The sequence below is a fragment of the Hyla sarda genome, chromosome 1 (assembly GCF_029499605.1).
Source record: "Hyla sarda isolate aHylSar1 chromosome 1, aHylSar1.hap1, whole genome shotgun sequence".
NCBI lineage: Eukaryota > Metazoa > Chordata > Amphibia > Anura > Hylidae > Hyla > Hyla sarda.
In genome coordinates this window covers 327,598,052-327,613,241 of record NC_079189.1, presented here as the reverse complement: position 1 = coordinate 327,613,241, position 15,190 = coordinate 327,598,052, and the positions used below count along the sequence as shown (strand labels likewise).

General features: G+C 41.4%; 1 protein-coding gene across 1 annotated transcript in view; it reads right to left on the bottom strand.

Annotated features, from left to right (window-relative positions):
* Nucleotides 1-15,190, bottom strand: part of MUSK (muscle associated receptor tyrosine kinase) — a 198,601-nt gene that overhangs the window by 105,062 nt on the left and 78,349 nt on the right. The window contains exons 5-7 of the mRNA XM_056563621.1: nucleotides 8,192-8,343; nucleotides 4,066-4,193; nucleotides 2,223-2,364 (exon numbers count right to left, since the gene is read on the bottom strand). Of these exons, the coding sequence (XP_056419596.1) occupies nucleotides 2,223-2,364; nucleotides 4,066-4,193; nucleotides 8,192-8,343 (422 nt within the window). The remainder of the gene's footprint in view (nucleotides 1-2,222; nucleotides 2,365-4,065; nucleotides 4,194-8,191; nucleotides 8,344-15,190) is intronic.

Sequence of the window (15,190 nt, the reverse complement as noted above, 5' to 3'; positions counted from 1 at the left end):
CTTCAACATTTTATATTTCTATTCTAATGAAAAGAAAGTAAAAGTTTTCACTTGTATTATACAACGTAAGCTGTAAGTAAATAATGGTTTGAGTAGGTTTATTGCATAGGATGAGCAAGGTGGTATTCCAAATGGGCACTCCACCATTGGCTTCCATGACATTTCGGAATGGGTGTGAGGACTTTGGCAGGAATAAATAATACATTTGCATTTCTATTGTTTAAAGGGGTATTCCAGGCCAAAACTTTTTTTTATATATCAACTGGCTCCGGAAAGATTTGTAAATTACTTCTATTAAAAAAATCTTAATCCTTCCAATAGTTATTAGCTCCTGAAGTTGAGTTGCTGTTTTCTGTCTAACTGCTTTCTGATGACTCACATCCCGGGAGCTGTGCAGTTCCTATGGGGATATTCTCCCATCATGCACAGCTCCCGGGACATGACATCATCATTGAGCAGTTAGACAGAAAACTTCAGAAGCTAATAACTATTGGAAGGATTAAGATTTTTTAATAGAAGTAATTTACAAATCTGTTTAACTTTCCGGAGCCAGTTGATATATAAAAATAAGTTTTTGCCTGGAATACCCCTTTAAAGAAACCAAAGCTATTGATCTACAATGACGAAGATCATTCAGTCATTTTATTAGCCCTGGCAATCTCAGGACCTAAGCTGCTTTCCTAACATGGTTGCAGCAATGTTAGAACAAAGGCTGGCAAAACAGGCACAAGCAGGGTTTATTTGCGCCATTTTTTGTGCCTTTTGGTTTACACATTTCTGCTGATTTTGAGTTGCAGTCCCCCGATTTTGGCAATACACACGATATGGACGGGTTTTATGAACTGCACCTTTTTGTGAAAAGGCGCAAAAAAGGCGCAAAGCCACTGAAAAGTCTCTAAAACTACACCAGCCCAGAGTTAGCTTAGCTTTTTGGTGTATGTGAGGAGTAAAATTTCAGTATATGTGACCTGCATAAAATGTATCAAATGCTCTGTGACCATTTAATACATTTGGTGCTCCTACACATTACCAACACACAAAAAAAGGTGTAGAAAAATGCTTCACTTACACTACAATGATAAATGCCGGTCAAAATGTATAAGAGGGGAATCTGTAGAAGAGCTCAAGTAATTTAAGACCTTTTCCTTTCTCTTAGTACTTTATTATTAGACTTACATCAATAACATATTAGCCACATTTTCCTGTTGTGGTCTGTGAGATCTTGGTTTTTCAGCCATCTCACTTTCACTAAAATATTGCTTTCCCCCATATTAGATGGAATATGTCACATACCCCTTAAAAAATTCACTTTCTCAACATGTTCTATAAAAAAGACATATTACAGTCTATAGCTAGATTTGTAAACAGGTTTTCCCACTAATCTAAATAAAGGCATATAGCATCAAAGTGCTTCAAACTCTGGGATTTCCTCCAAACTATGGAATGAAGGGGCTGCACAATAAAGGTGTCCATATACCATGGACTAAAGTGGGCCGAACCCTTCTCCTTTGGCGGGTTTGACCAACTGTCTCAGGTGTATTGTGTCTCCTGACTCCCCACTGACAGATAAAGTTTGTGCAGAGGGTTGTGTGTATTGTTCTGGGACAAATCTTCTCTTTAGTGACAGGACATAAATGTATTCAGGGGTGTAATTGTAGGGGCTGCAGAGGTAAAAGTCGCCCCGGGACCCTGTGACTAAGAGGGCTTTAAGTCCCCATAAGAAGGCACCAGTAGCAAAATCAGGGCCTATGACCACCAGTAGCATAAATGGCACATCAATCCTCTATCTAACTATCATCTGTAAACCATGTTTTGCTACACCCCTGGCAGGTACTGTTTAAATGGGTTTTATATACACTGTCCATCTTTGGGACCAAAACATTAACTTTGTGGCATTTGGATCTTATGGTCAAACTCGAAATAAGACGCTGGCTCAGTCATCTTTACAACTTAAAAAATTCTGGAGAGGACCATGAGCAACCTTAATCTATTTCCGGTTAGAAGCCATTTTATAATCACAGAAAGGAAAGCCTGAGACAGGAAACTTAAAATTCAGTAAGAAGTGACCTGGTCTTAATAACATACAATATCTACTGTAGAGTACAGTCATCCTGTCAAACATGTCACACAATCCTCCCTAGTATACGCAGCCTATTTCTATATTATTATTTTTTCCTGTGTAGTTATTTTATTTTTTTTGACAAAAAAAAAGTCAATGTTACCTTCCACTTCCAGCAGTGCAGGTTTGGAAATTGCAGTTCCAAGGCTATTCATAGCTATACAACGGTATTGACCAACATCTTCTCTTTGTACTTTCTGAATTCTTAGGCTTCCAGAATCTAGAATAGAGATACGAGCATTCTCCTGCAAAAATTACAATAAGCAATGATACAATTGTTCTGTGTGTTTAGTCATATCTGTACTGTAAACATCAACAATATTATAACTCAACCGTGATAACTAGTACCGTAATAAGGTTTAGTGACTATAGGTTTATGGACATTGTGAATCATGTTTTGTTGATTTTCAGGTTGCATCTTGCATGGATATTTGGTCAACTTCAAAAAGAGAAGATATATAATGTCTGTGCAGCAGTAAGATATTATGTCTTACTATTTGTAAAGTACATATGTATATATTCTGGAGGGTGATTTTACACCTTTGCAGCATACAGTGAGGTCTCCCAGCTGTGTTACAAAACCTTATTTGAAGGGAACATTTAAAACGTCACTTTTATTATTTTCTTATTAAAAATTATAGAACACGTGGTATTAAATACCGAATGTGACAACATCCGCCACCAGTGTATTGTGACCACAGTCTATTAAGTAGTGCCAGGCTTTGTCATTCCACACTACGTATCAAAATGAGAAGGTGCAGTTCAGTCAGTAGATGAATGGAGTGGTCACTAAGTCCACGGTTTTGTTTGTGCCTGCTTACGGCACTGCGTATTAGTCAATAATGCTGTCAAAGTGCTTTAGTGTTTGAGAGATTGCACATTGTCCCAATTACAGCATAGATTAATATATTCCGTTATCAGCTGTATCATAAAATGAGGGTGCATTTGTTGTCAAAAATTGCACATTGTCCCATGTATGGCACCATATAGTCCATAGATCTTAACCTCTTAAGGACGCATGGCATACCTGTACATCCTGAGCCCGCTTCCGCGAAATAACGCGGGGCCAAGCGGTGACCCCACGTCATATCGGGTCGGTCCTGGTGGCTAACAGTAGCCAGTACCCGTGGCTAATACCGGACATCATAGATGGCGGTGATGTCCGGTATTAACCCCTTAGATGCAGCGATCAACTTTGCCGCGTCTAAGGGGTTAATACATTCCAGCAGCTCTATGGGGCTTATCGGGACCACTGCGGTGAAACCGCGGTGTCCCGATCAGCTGAGAACACATGAGGAGGGTCCCTACCTTCCTCCTTGGCATCTGATCGGTGATTGATTGCTTCAAGCCTGAGATCCAAGCTTAAGTAATCGTCCGCTGATAACACTGATCAATGCAATGCTATGTCATAGCATTGATCAGTGCCTGCAATCAACGTACTGCATGTTATAGTCCCCTATGGGGGCTATAACATTGCAAAAAAAAAGTGGAAAAAAAAGTTAAGATCATTTAACCCCTTCCCTAATAAAAGTTTGAATCACCCCCCTTTTCCTATTTAAAAAATAAAACTGTGTAAATAAAATATATAAACATTTGTGGTATCGCCATGTGCGTAAATTTCCAAACTATAAAACTATATAATTAATTTAACTGCACGGTCAATGGCGTACACGTAAAAAAATTCCAAAGCCCAAAATAGCATATTTTTGGTCACTTTTTATAACTGGAAATATTTGGTATTCAACAATAGGTAAAATGTAACTGACAACCCTTGGGGGAGCTGTGATGGCAAGCATATTGGTTGTTATCCCACTACTATTTCAGAAAGATATATCTAAGAAGATGAATACAATACAATATATTGTCTTCCAGAATTTTCATTACTGCATGGCAAAGTATTCTTAACAGAATTTATTAATCTGAATCTTTTGCATTCCATTTTTTACCTTAACAGCATTTTCACCTTTAATCCATGAAACGGATGGTTTGGGGTTTCCTAGGGTATTGCAAGGGAGAACTGCTTTTACTCCTTCTATAAGCTTTGCATTCGTTGGTGGACGTGTTATTTTTGGTTCTAAATACATAAATAAAAGTAAGTAGGACTTACAACAGATATCAATCACATAAAAAATAGCTTTATCTTCACAAAACATGTATAGGATATACAGTGACCAGTCATAATGTTGTCTTTTTACATAACAACGTGTAGGATGTCTTAGGCAGCAAATGAACAGTCGGTACTTGAAGTGACTGACAACCATTGTGGGAGCTGTGATGGCAAGCATATTGGTGTTATCCCACTACTATTAAGTTGATGTATTGGAAATAGAAAAATAGCAAGTGTAAGGATCTGAGCATCTTTATGAAGGGCCAAATTGTGATGGCTAGACGAGTGGGTGACAGCATCTCTAAAATGGCAGGTCCTGTATGGATTTCCCAGTATACAGTTACAAAAAAGGGTCCAAGGAAAGACAAGTGGGGAACAAGGGTCGGCAACAGGGTCTTGGGTGCCTAATGCTCAACGATGCACATCTGGTGCCAAGATTGGCCCATCTAATCCAATCCCACAGAAAGGTTTCTATAGCAGAAATTGCTGAAAAAACTACTGCTGGCTATGTGACAAATGTGCCAGAACACACATATACTACTGTGTATGGGACTAAACAGCTAGCTGGTCTGATGAATCGTGTATACTTTGACATCATATGGATGCCCATGCCTGGGAAAGAGAAACTAGGATATATTAAATGATGAAGGCAACTAGGTAGTGAAGGCCCATATGGTTTTTATTTTGTTTAGCTTTGGAAAACTTTGAGTACTGGCATTTATGTGGATGTTACTTTGACATATATCACCTACATAAACATTGTAGCAGAACAAGTACACTTCTTCATGGCAATGGTATTTCCTAATGGCAGTTTATTCTTTTCGCAGTATATTGCAAAAAATATATAAATTTAAGAATGGTTTGAAGAACATCTCAAAAAGTTCAAGGTAGATTTGGCCTTCAAATTCCCTGGATCTCAATTCAACCAAGTATCTCAAAATGTCTATTTGTCATTTCCTTAAAATGTATAGAGTATGTGCCATCTACAGCACACGCTTCATACTGAAAGCTTGAGTCATAAGGAATGTCAATAGGGGATAAGATAGTTTTCACAGGTCAACCCCTTTAATTCATTCATTTAAATAAAAGCAGGCCTGTCATCTGAAAAAACAGGGGTCTAAATAAGCCCAGGGCTTAATAGGGCTTCTTATAAGCTTTCTGGATGTACATTTTATCTCCATTGTCCTTTCCAGTGCTGAGATATAAGCCTTGTGGTAATATGTAAATGAGGTTTGAAAGCCCAGTAGGAGTTCCCAAGCATGGTAAAGGACTAGTTAAGTCGAGCCCATGTCCTCTTATTCATTGCCTCTTGCATCCACATGCTCCATTTCACTGACAGCCATTAGATCAAAAGAACATGGGATGGACTTATATTTCACTTGCTTTGAGAATGCTCCCTGGGCTTTTAAAGGGGTATTCCAGGAAAAAAACTTTTATATTTCAACTGGCTCCAGAAAGTTAAACAGATTTGTAAATGACTTCTATTAAAAAATCTTAATCCTTTCAGTACTTATGAGCTTCTGAAGTTAAGGTTGTTCTTTTCTGTCTAAGTGCTCTCTGATGGCACGTGTCTCGGGAACCGCCCAGTTTAGAAGAGGTTTGCTATGGGGATTTGCTTCTAAACTGGGTGGTTCCCGAGACACGTGTCATCAGAGAGCACTTAGACAGAAAAGAACAACCTTAACTTTAGAAGCTCATAAGTACTGAAATGATTGATATTTTTTAATAGAAGTAATTTACAAATCTGTTTAACTTTCTGGAGCCAGTTGATATATATATAAAAAAAAGTTTTTTCCTGGATAACCCCTTTAACCCCTTAAGGACGCAGGACGTAAATGTACGTCCTGGTGAGGTGGTACTTAACGCACCAGGACGTACATTTACGTCCTAAGCATAACCGCGGGCATCGGAGCGATGCCCGTGTCATGCGCGGCTGATCCCGGCTGCTGATCGCAGCCAGGGACCCGCCGGCAATGGCCGACGCCCGCGATCTCGCGGGCGTCCGCCATTAACCCCTCAGGTGCCGGGATCAATACAGATCCCGGCATCTGCGGGAGTTCGCGATTAAAATGAACGATCGGATCGCCCGCAGCGCTGCTGCGGGGATCCGATCATTCATAACGCCGCACGGAGGTCCCCTCACCTTCCTCCGTGCGGCTCCCGGCGTCTCCTGCTCTGGTCTGAGATCGAGCAGACCAGAGCAGGAGATGACCGATAATACTGATCTGTTCTATGTCCTATACATAGAACAGATCAGTATTAGCAATCATGGTATTGCTATGAATAGTCCCCTATGGGGACTATTCAAGTGTAAAAAAAAATGTAAAAAAATGTAAAAGTAAAAGTAAAAAAAAAGTGAAAAATCCCCTCCCCCAATAAAAAAGTAAAACGTCCGTTTTTTCCTATTTTACCCCCAAAAAGCGTAAAAAACATTTTTTATAGACATATTTGGTATCGCCGCGTGCGTAAATGTCCGAACTATTAAAATAAAATGTTAATGATCCCGTACGGTGAACGGCGTGAACGAAAAAAAATTTAAAAAGTCCAAAATTCCTACTTTTTTAATACATTTTATTTAAAAAAAAATTATAAAAAATGTATTAAAAGTTTTTTATATACAAATGTGGTATAAAAAAAAAGTACAGATCATGGCACAAAAAATGAGCCCCCATACCGCCGCTTATACGGAAAAATAAAAAAGTTATAGGTCATCAAAATAAAGGGATTATAAACGTACTAATTTGGTTAAAAAGTTTGTGATTTTTTTTAAGCGCAACAATAATATAAAAGTATATAATAATGGGTATCATTTTAATCGTATTGACCCTCAGAATAAAGAACACATGTAATTTTTACCAGAAATTGTACGGCGTGAAAACAAAACCTTCCAAAATTAGCAAAATTGCGTTTTTCGTTTTAATTTCCCCACAAAAATAGTGTTTTTTGGTTGCGCCATACATTTTATGATATAATGAGTGATGTCATTACAAAGGACAACTGGTCGCGCAAAAAACAAGCCCTCATACTAGTCTGTGGATGAAAATATAAAAGAGTTATGATTTTTAGAAGGCGAGGAGGAAAAAATGAAAACGTAAAAATTAAATTGTCTGAGTCCTTAAGGCCAAAATGGGCTGAGTCCTTAAGGGGTTAAGCCTCATTTACATTCAGACAAAAAAAGCTTATATCTTGGAAATAGAGGTATAAAAGGTAGGTCCAACATCTTTATAAAAAGCCTTATTTACATCCCTGTTTTCTAGCTGGCAGATTTGCTTATTGAATGGATATGAAGGACATATCCAGGGATATCCTTTTTATTGGTGTTGGGACAAACTATAGTGAAATAAAAATTTAAGTGAGGTTTTAATAGTAGGTATAAAGGGATTTTATATTTTTCCCATGACTTCTACTTCTAGGTTCCATGTTTTCTTATGGTGTTCTATTATGGTGTTTTGTTCGGGTATGGGCACCTTTCTGTTAACTCTATTTCACGGGTAAAAGATTTGTTACAGAAACAAATGAAAGCAAATGATTTTGAGTTGCAGAAAGATCTACTATAAATCTGCCTTATTATATTTCACCCTAAAGCACACACATTCTGTTGTATCATGTACACATGCTGGAAGGTTGACTGTCTCAAATATGGCTTCCGCCAGGTCTGAGTTTTAGAGATAAACAAAATAAGAAACAATATCTCGTCTACATACTTAAATGTAATGAATTAACCTACAATTACATTGTTGACGTGTTCCTCTTAGTTGTGCCAAAAACTCTGCTAAACCAATTAAACTTAAATAGAAACGGAAGGAAGAAATCTCTTTCTTGCTTGATGCACACATTTGTAGAGCTGGATCAATTCTAGATGCTTTAGAAGCATTCACGGACTAACAGGCGTGTTAATTGGGTTATAAGGAGTGAACAACTGTTGGCACAGACCAAGCTCATTTTTTATTATCACTGACACTTACTCATTTTCACTTGCAAAGCTCCACAGCTTTTTGCTGGATCTCCGACACCATTTTTAGCCAGGCAGCAGTAAACACCATCATCACCTTCCTCCACGCTGAGAATGGTCAGGAGTTGCCCGTTTTCTCGAATGCTGTAACGTGTGTCAAACAATCTGTAGACATAATATCAATTCTACTGGTTAATATAAAAATTGTTTTTCTTACTGCAGCACGCTTTTATTATTAATACATAAAATATAAGACCTGGCACAGTGATTGTGGAATAACTATTAGATATAAGGAGTGTGGGAAAAATGGGGGAGATTTATCAAAATCTGCATAGACTGAGATAGATGCAGTTGCCCATATGAACCAATCAGATTGCTTCTTTTTTCACTTTTAAAATGACCTGTAAAAATAAAAGAAGCAATCTGATTGGTTGCTATGGGTGACTGCACCATTCTTCCTCTACACAGGTTTCTTAAAAGCATCTATAGCAAAAAACAAAACAAAAAATGCATAGATACTGAAACAAATGTATACCAGTCCTTTGCACCCTTGGTACAAAACATATGCACATCATTTTAATATACCTAAGGAGCCTTATAATTCTTCAAATATATACCAAGTGGTATGTTGAAATGGAGCGTGGGGCATAATATGACATCTCTTATAAGAATCTGGTAGAAATTGTATGAACCGTTTCCACTTGCAAAATAACTTTTGGCTGTATGTTTCTTGTCTCTAAGTTCCAAGTGTAAAACCTCAATCATGGCATTGGTCACCTCTGTAGTAGATGGAAGGGAAGGTTTCAGCCAATTACATAATAACTGTCAGGAATAAATAAATAAACTGCAAGGTTTAAATGAAGTCATTAAAGGGAAACTGTCAGCTTGCTCCCCCTGCACTAACCAGCGGTACTGGCTGGTAGTGCAGGGGACGCTGATCAGTTTGATGCATACCGTGCCCGGGACTGCCTCGCTGTGCGGCCCTAATCTTCTATTTTCAGGATATGCTAATGAGGTGCTATCTGGCACCGGCCGGGCTAACTGGCACTCTGACGTCAGTGCTGCCTGCCGCAGCGCCACCCAGCTCATCAATATTCGTCCCCTCCCTCCGCCTCTCCCTCTTCTCCCGAATCTGTAATGAATGCACTACAAAAAAATAAAAAACGAGGAGCGGACACACCTTTCAAACAGAAAAAAATCAGTGCAACTTGCATTCGATATTCCATGCACTTACTTCACCGAGGCGAGCTATCCCTCTTCTTGCTCCCCTCGCGCCGGTATGCTGATCTCTCCTGCTTCCAGTGATTCCGTTATTGCACGTGCCCAGTTCCAGCTGTGGGCACGTGCAATGTCGGAATCACTGGAAGCAGGAGAGATCAGCATGCCGGCGTGAGGGGAGCAAGAAGAGGGATAGCTCCCCTCGGTGAAGTAAGTGCATGGAATATCGAATGCAAGTTGCACTGATTTTCTTCAGTTTGAAAGGTGTGTCCGCTCCTCGTTTTTTATTTTTTGTAGTGCATATCTAATCGGGTGGAGAAAGGATTCTCCACCAGAAGAGAGTGTAGCGGCAACCAAGTGGAATATTATTAATTTTGAAAACGTCTAAGTACAGTTGTGAGTGGTCTCTTTTTTAAGGACCACTCACAGAGTGTAAGTGAGAAAATTTGGATTGTATATAAGGTTCTAATATTGCCGTGTTGAAAGTGAACTGTACCCGCTCCCAAGTTTTTTTCTCTAATTCTATTTTGAATCTGTAATGAAGAGAGATGGGAGTACTGACGGCCAGCGGCACTGACGTCAGAGTGCCAGTTAGCACCTCATTAGCATATCCTGAAAATAGAAGATTAGGGCCAAGCGGCGCGGCGGATACAGGCATGGTATGCATCAAACTGATCAGCATCCCCTGCACTACCAGCCAGTACCGCTGGTTAGTGTGGGGGGAGAAAGCTGACAGTTTTCCTTTAAAGGGGTACTCCTCTGGAATTTTTTTTGTAATTTGTGAATTAATTCTATTTAAAAATCTTAAAGGGGGTACTCCACCCCTACACATCTTATCCCCTATCCCGCTGTGGCACCCCGCTATCATTACAGCACAGAGCGAGTTCGCTCTGTGCGTAATGACAGGCGATATAGGGGACGGAGCCGCGTGACGTCATGGCTCCGCCCCTCGTGACATCAGGGCCTGTCCCCTTAATGCAAGTCTATGGCAGGGGGCGTGACGACCACCGCGCCCCCTCCCATAGACTTGTATTGAAAGGGGCGGGCCGTGACGTCCCGAAGGGCGGAGCCGTGACGTAACGATGCTCCGGCCCCTGTATTGCGCGTCATTACATGCATAGTGAACTTGCTCTGTGCTGTAATGATAGCGCAGTGCTGCAGCGGGGATCCCGGGGCTCCCCAGCAGCGGCACCGCGGTGATCTGACATCTTATCCCCTATCCTTTGGATAAGGCAGGGGTCGGCAACCCGCAGCTCCGGAGCAGCATTCGGCTCTTTTACTCCTTTGCCGCGGCTCCACAAGTCTGTCCCGGGTCCTGGTCACCCTCATTCCGGGACAATGCAGTGTCCCGGAATGATCTGAGCCCGTGAGCCGCCGTCACGGCGTCGTCGGTTTACTTACCTGCCCTAGTGCCATCTGAGCGGAATCTCTTCTTCCGGGGCCGCGCGGATCCTCACTGTCATGTGACAATGTAACGTCACATGACAGTGACGTCGCCGGCCTGCGCCTCAGTCGAGGAGCGCCGCTGGGAGAGGAAGACGCCACGCGAGGAGCTGGTGAGTATGTAAAGTACATTACTCACTTGACAGCGGGGCGTTAACCGCTCACCCCACGGCAACGTTAATGCTGCCGCGGGGTGAGGGGTTAACGCTACTGCTCCCATGGGGTGAGGGGTAACATAACCCCTCACCCCATGGCAGCGGCAGCGTTATCGCTGCCGTGGGGTGAGAGGTTAATGCTGCCATGGGGTGAGGGGTAACTTAACCCCTCACCTCATGGCAGCGGCAGCGTTATCGCTGCCGCGGGGTGAGAGGTTAACGCTACCGCTGCCATGGGGTGAGGGGTAACTTTACCCCTCACTCCATGGCAGTGGTAGCGTTATCGCTGCCGCAGGGTGAGAGGTTAACGCTGCTGCTGCCATGGGGTGAGGGGTTAAGTTACCCCTCACCCCATGGCAGCGGTAGCGTTAACCCCTCACCCCGCGGCAGCATTAACCTTCCTCTCCCTAGTACATTACCCCCTCTCCCAAGCCCACCCCAGGCCTGGGCCCAAAAAAAGCCCACCCCAGGCATGGGCCCCAAAAAAGCCCACCCCAGACCTGGGCCCCAAAAAAGCCCACCCCAGGCCTGGGCCCAAGAAAAGCCCACCCCAGGCCTGGGCCCAAGAAAAGCCCACCCCAGGCCTGGGCCCAAAAAAAGCCCACCCCAGGCCTGGGCCCAAAAAAAGCCCACCCCAGGCCTGGGCCCAAAAAAAGCCCACCCCAGGCCTGGGCCCAAAAAAAGCCCACCCCAGGCCTGGGCCCAAAAAAAGCCCACCCCAGCAAAAATATATTTTACATTGTTAAGTGAAAGTCCTTTTTTTCTTCAGATTGACAGCTGACTGCATGATCCTGTATATATAGCATTAATGTAAGAAACAATATATGCAGTGTTATATTTGTTTTAAATGTCGCAATGGTTTTGTGGCTCCCAGCTTTTTTTTTTCTTCGGAAACGGGTCCAAGTGGCTCTTTTTGTCTTAAAGGTTGCAGACCCCTGGGATAGGGGATAATATGTCTAGGGGCGGAGTACCCCTTTAATCCTTCCAGTACTTATCAGCTGCTGTATGCTCCACAGGAAGCTCTTTTCTTTTTCAATTTCCTTTCTGTCTAACCACAGAGCTCTCTGCTGACACCTCTGTCCATTTTAGGAGCTGTCTAGAGTAGGAGCAAATCCCCATAGCAAACATCTCCTGCTCCAGACAGTTCCTATAATGGAAGGTGTCAGCAGAGAGCACTGTGGTCAGACAGAAAAGAAATTCAAAAAGAAAAGAGAAAAAACAGATTGCGAATCGGTGCTGGTACATCTGACTGCCCTTGCTTGCCGGGTAGGGACCATCCACCGGCTTTCTGCCAATATATGACTACACGTCGGTGACAGCCTGCCAGCCTGGGACAATTGACCGAGTGAGAGATCCGTTATTTATCTTTATGTTTTGGTATTCAAAAAGAAAAGAACTTCCTATGTAGTATACAGCAGCTGATAAGTACTGGAAGGTTTAAGATTTAAAAAGTAATTAACAAATCTGTTTAACTTTCTGGCACCAGTTGATTTAAAAATGTTTTGCAGTGGAGTACCCCTTTAACAGCTACACACTGTGACCCAGATTTATCAAACTGTGTGGAGAAAAAGTGGAGAGATTTTCCCACAGCAACCAATCACAGCTCAGCTAATGAGCTCTGGTAAAGTAACACCTGATCTGTGATTGGTTGCTGTGGGTAAAATCTCTCCAGTTTTACTCTCACATGTTTTGATAAATCTGGGCCTGGGTGTGGTCAGTAGAGGTCAGATTTGGTATGTAATGGAAAAAGGGGGTCCAAATAAACATCAAATGTTCCAAATATTAGTTGTTTGATTTGCATCCACAAGTGCACAACCCATGGACACTGTCAAAGTCAATGAAAAGGGTCAGCCTTCTGTGAATTACATTTTGGACATGCCGTGAATAGGTTTAAAGAAGCGGCACACAAGGGAAAATGAAAGTGTATGTCACTTTAATAAAGGGGTTATCCTCCATAAGGTGATTTTAGTACTTACCTGCCAGACAGTAATGGACATGCTTAGGAAGGATCTGGCTTGTCTTGGGGCTAAATGTTGTGAGATAACTATAACATTGCTGCTATCATTTTGTGAAATGGCTATTTCCTGTTGGAGTTCCCTCCCTAAAAGTCCCAAGATTCCTTGTTTGTAAGTGTGAGATCACTTTTCTCCCTCCCAAACATCAGCCACCCCACCCATTGAATATAAGTATGACAAGGAGAGATGTGCTCAAACTTATTGGAACATCCTTGTACAGCATAGTCCTGTGTTAGAGAACCAAAATGAGTGTGCAGTTAAATATATAGTCACTGGTGGCTTTAAGGAAGAGCAAATTTGGTTTGACCTGTTTTATCATCAAAAAATCCCTAAATAAATGAATACCCTTTTATTTCCAACAGATATGGCCATGCCATAGAGGGAGATATTTTGAGAGGCTATGCAGTAAGTTAATACATTTCCTTACTTACTTCCAAGTTAGAAAAATGTGTCTGCATAAAGAATGTTATTCCTAACGGAGCTACTATAGATAAGTCTTTAAATTTAGTCTGCACTAATGCGGTTAATAGCCGACGGAAGGTAAGTTGACTTTTCTGTGTAATATTAGAGCAGTGGCTAGTAGTCTATATCTAGTTTTTAACATGTCTGAGTGGTGAAATTATAAAGGCAAGTGTGCAGCATTTGCATGCCACCTTCTTATTTTGGGAGACAAAAAATATTATATGCCACAGATTGTAAACAGTTTCTGAAGCTTATGTGTATAAGGAGAAGTGGGTAAAGAAGTTTTGGGAAGGTGACCATTTGGATCAAGTGCATCCTTACTATCAAAGAGGTAAGTCTGCCCACCTATTTTATATATTAGGGGCGGATAATTTTACTTATAGTGGGATAATGGCGTGCATCCTATCTTAATGACCAAATATGTTATAAAGTATTTGGTCGTTTGAACAGAGGAAGAAGAGGGTAAAAAGGAGAACGAGAACTTAGATAAAGTAGCTGGCAATTGTCCACATTAATCCAGTAACCTGAGAACAATTCAAAAGAACTTTTAGGATCTAAAGTGGGTTCAAAATAAAAATGTGTCATCCGCAAAGCATGCAACTTTATTTCAGATATACACATATAAGTGGAGGGCTGTATAAGATAGTGAGCTTGGGGCTCAAGGGCTAGGTTAAAAGGAGGTGGAGGGGGCAGTCTTGCTTTGTTCCTTTTTTGGAGGGGGAAAATGTCAGATAAGATGCCTGGTGTGTGTATTCTAGCCTTGGGTGCCAAGTATAAAGTGGTATTATACTAATGTAAAGCTCCCTCCATACTGAATGTATCAAGATTGAGATCCAACCAGGCCCAATTAATATTATCAAATGCTTTTTCTGTGTCTAATGTGAATAGGGCTAGGACCTAGTTAGAGCATGTTCTTTTGGCCACCTCACTCTGGGCTGCTATGGTTGCCCTCAGATTTGTTACCCCAGAACGACCTTTAATAAAACCTACTTAAAGTGGGCCAATGAGGTGGGGTAGAAGGTGCGCCAAATGAGTAGCCAGAATCTTAGAGACCAATTTGATATCTAAATTGATTAAGGAGATTAATTATTAATATAAGCTTGGGAGGGTCGGATATCTACCTGTCTTGTGTATGACTTTCATGTGCACTAATGCAGAGATTTATCAAAACTTGTCCAGAGAAAAAGTTGCCCAGTTGCCCATAGCAGATTGCTACTTTCATTTATAACAAGGCCTCTGCAAAATGAAATAAGCGCTCTGATTGGTTGCTGTGGACAACTTGGCAACTTTTCCTCTCGACAGGTTTTGATAAAACTCTCCCTAAGTGGCCAGAAAGCAGAAGAGTTTTACCATGGTAATGATATCATTAAACACTGAGAGAAGTGTTGGAGCTATACCTTAATATAATATTTTGTAAAACTCTGTTGAGTATCAATCAGGGCCCCGTGCCTTGTGGTTCACCACTTGTTTGATAACAGAGAAGTCTTTTTTTTAAAAAGTGATAGGGCTATTGAGACGTTCTAAAGCCTCTCCTGTAAAAGTTGGGAGAGTCAGTGAGCCAAAAAATCTGCACAAAAAATTAGTACTCAAGGGAGCTTGGGCATAAAGGGACTTTTATTAGGTATGTAAAATATAATTTACTTATTTTGGGGTTCGATATGAGAGATGGCATTGGAATCTTTCATAGACCTAATGAGGGCTGGTTTCTGCTTCCCCTTC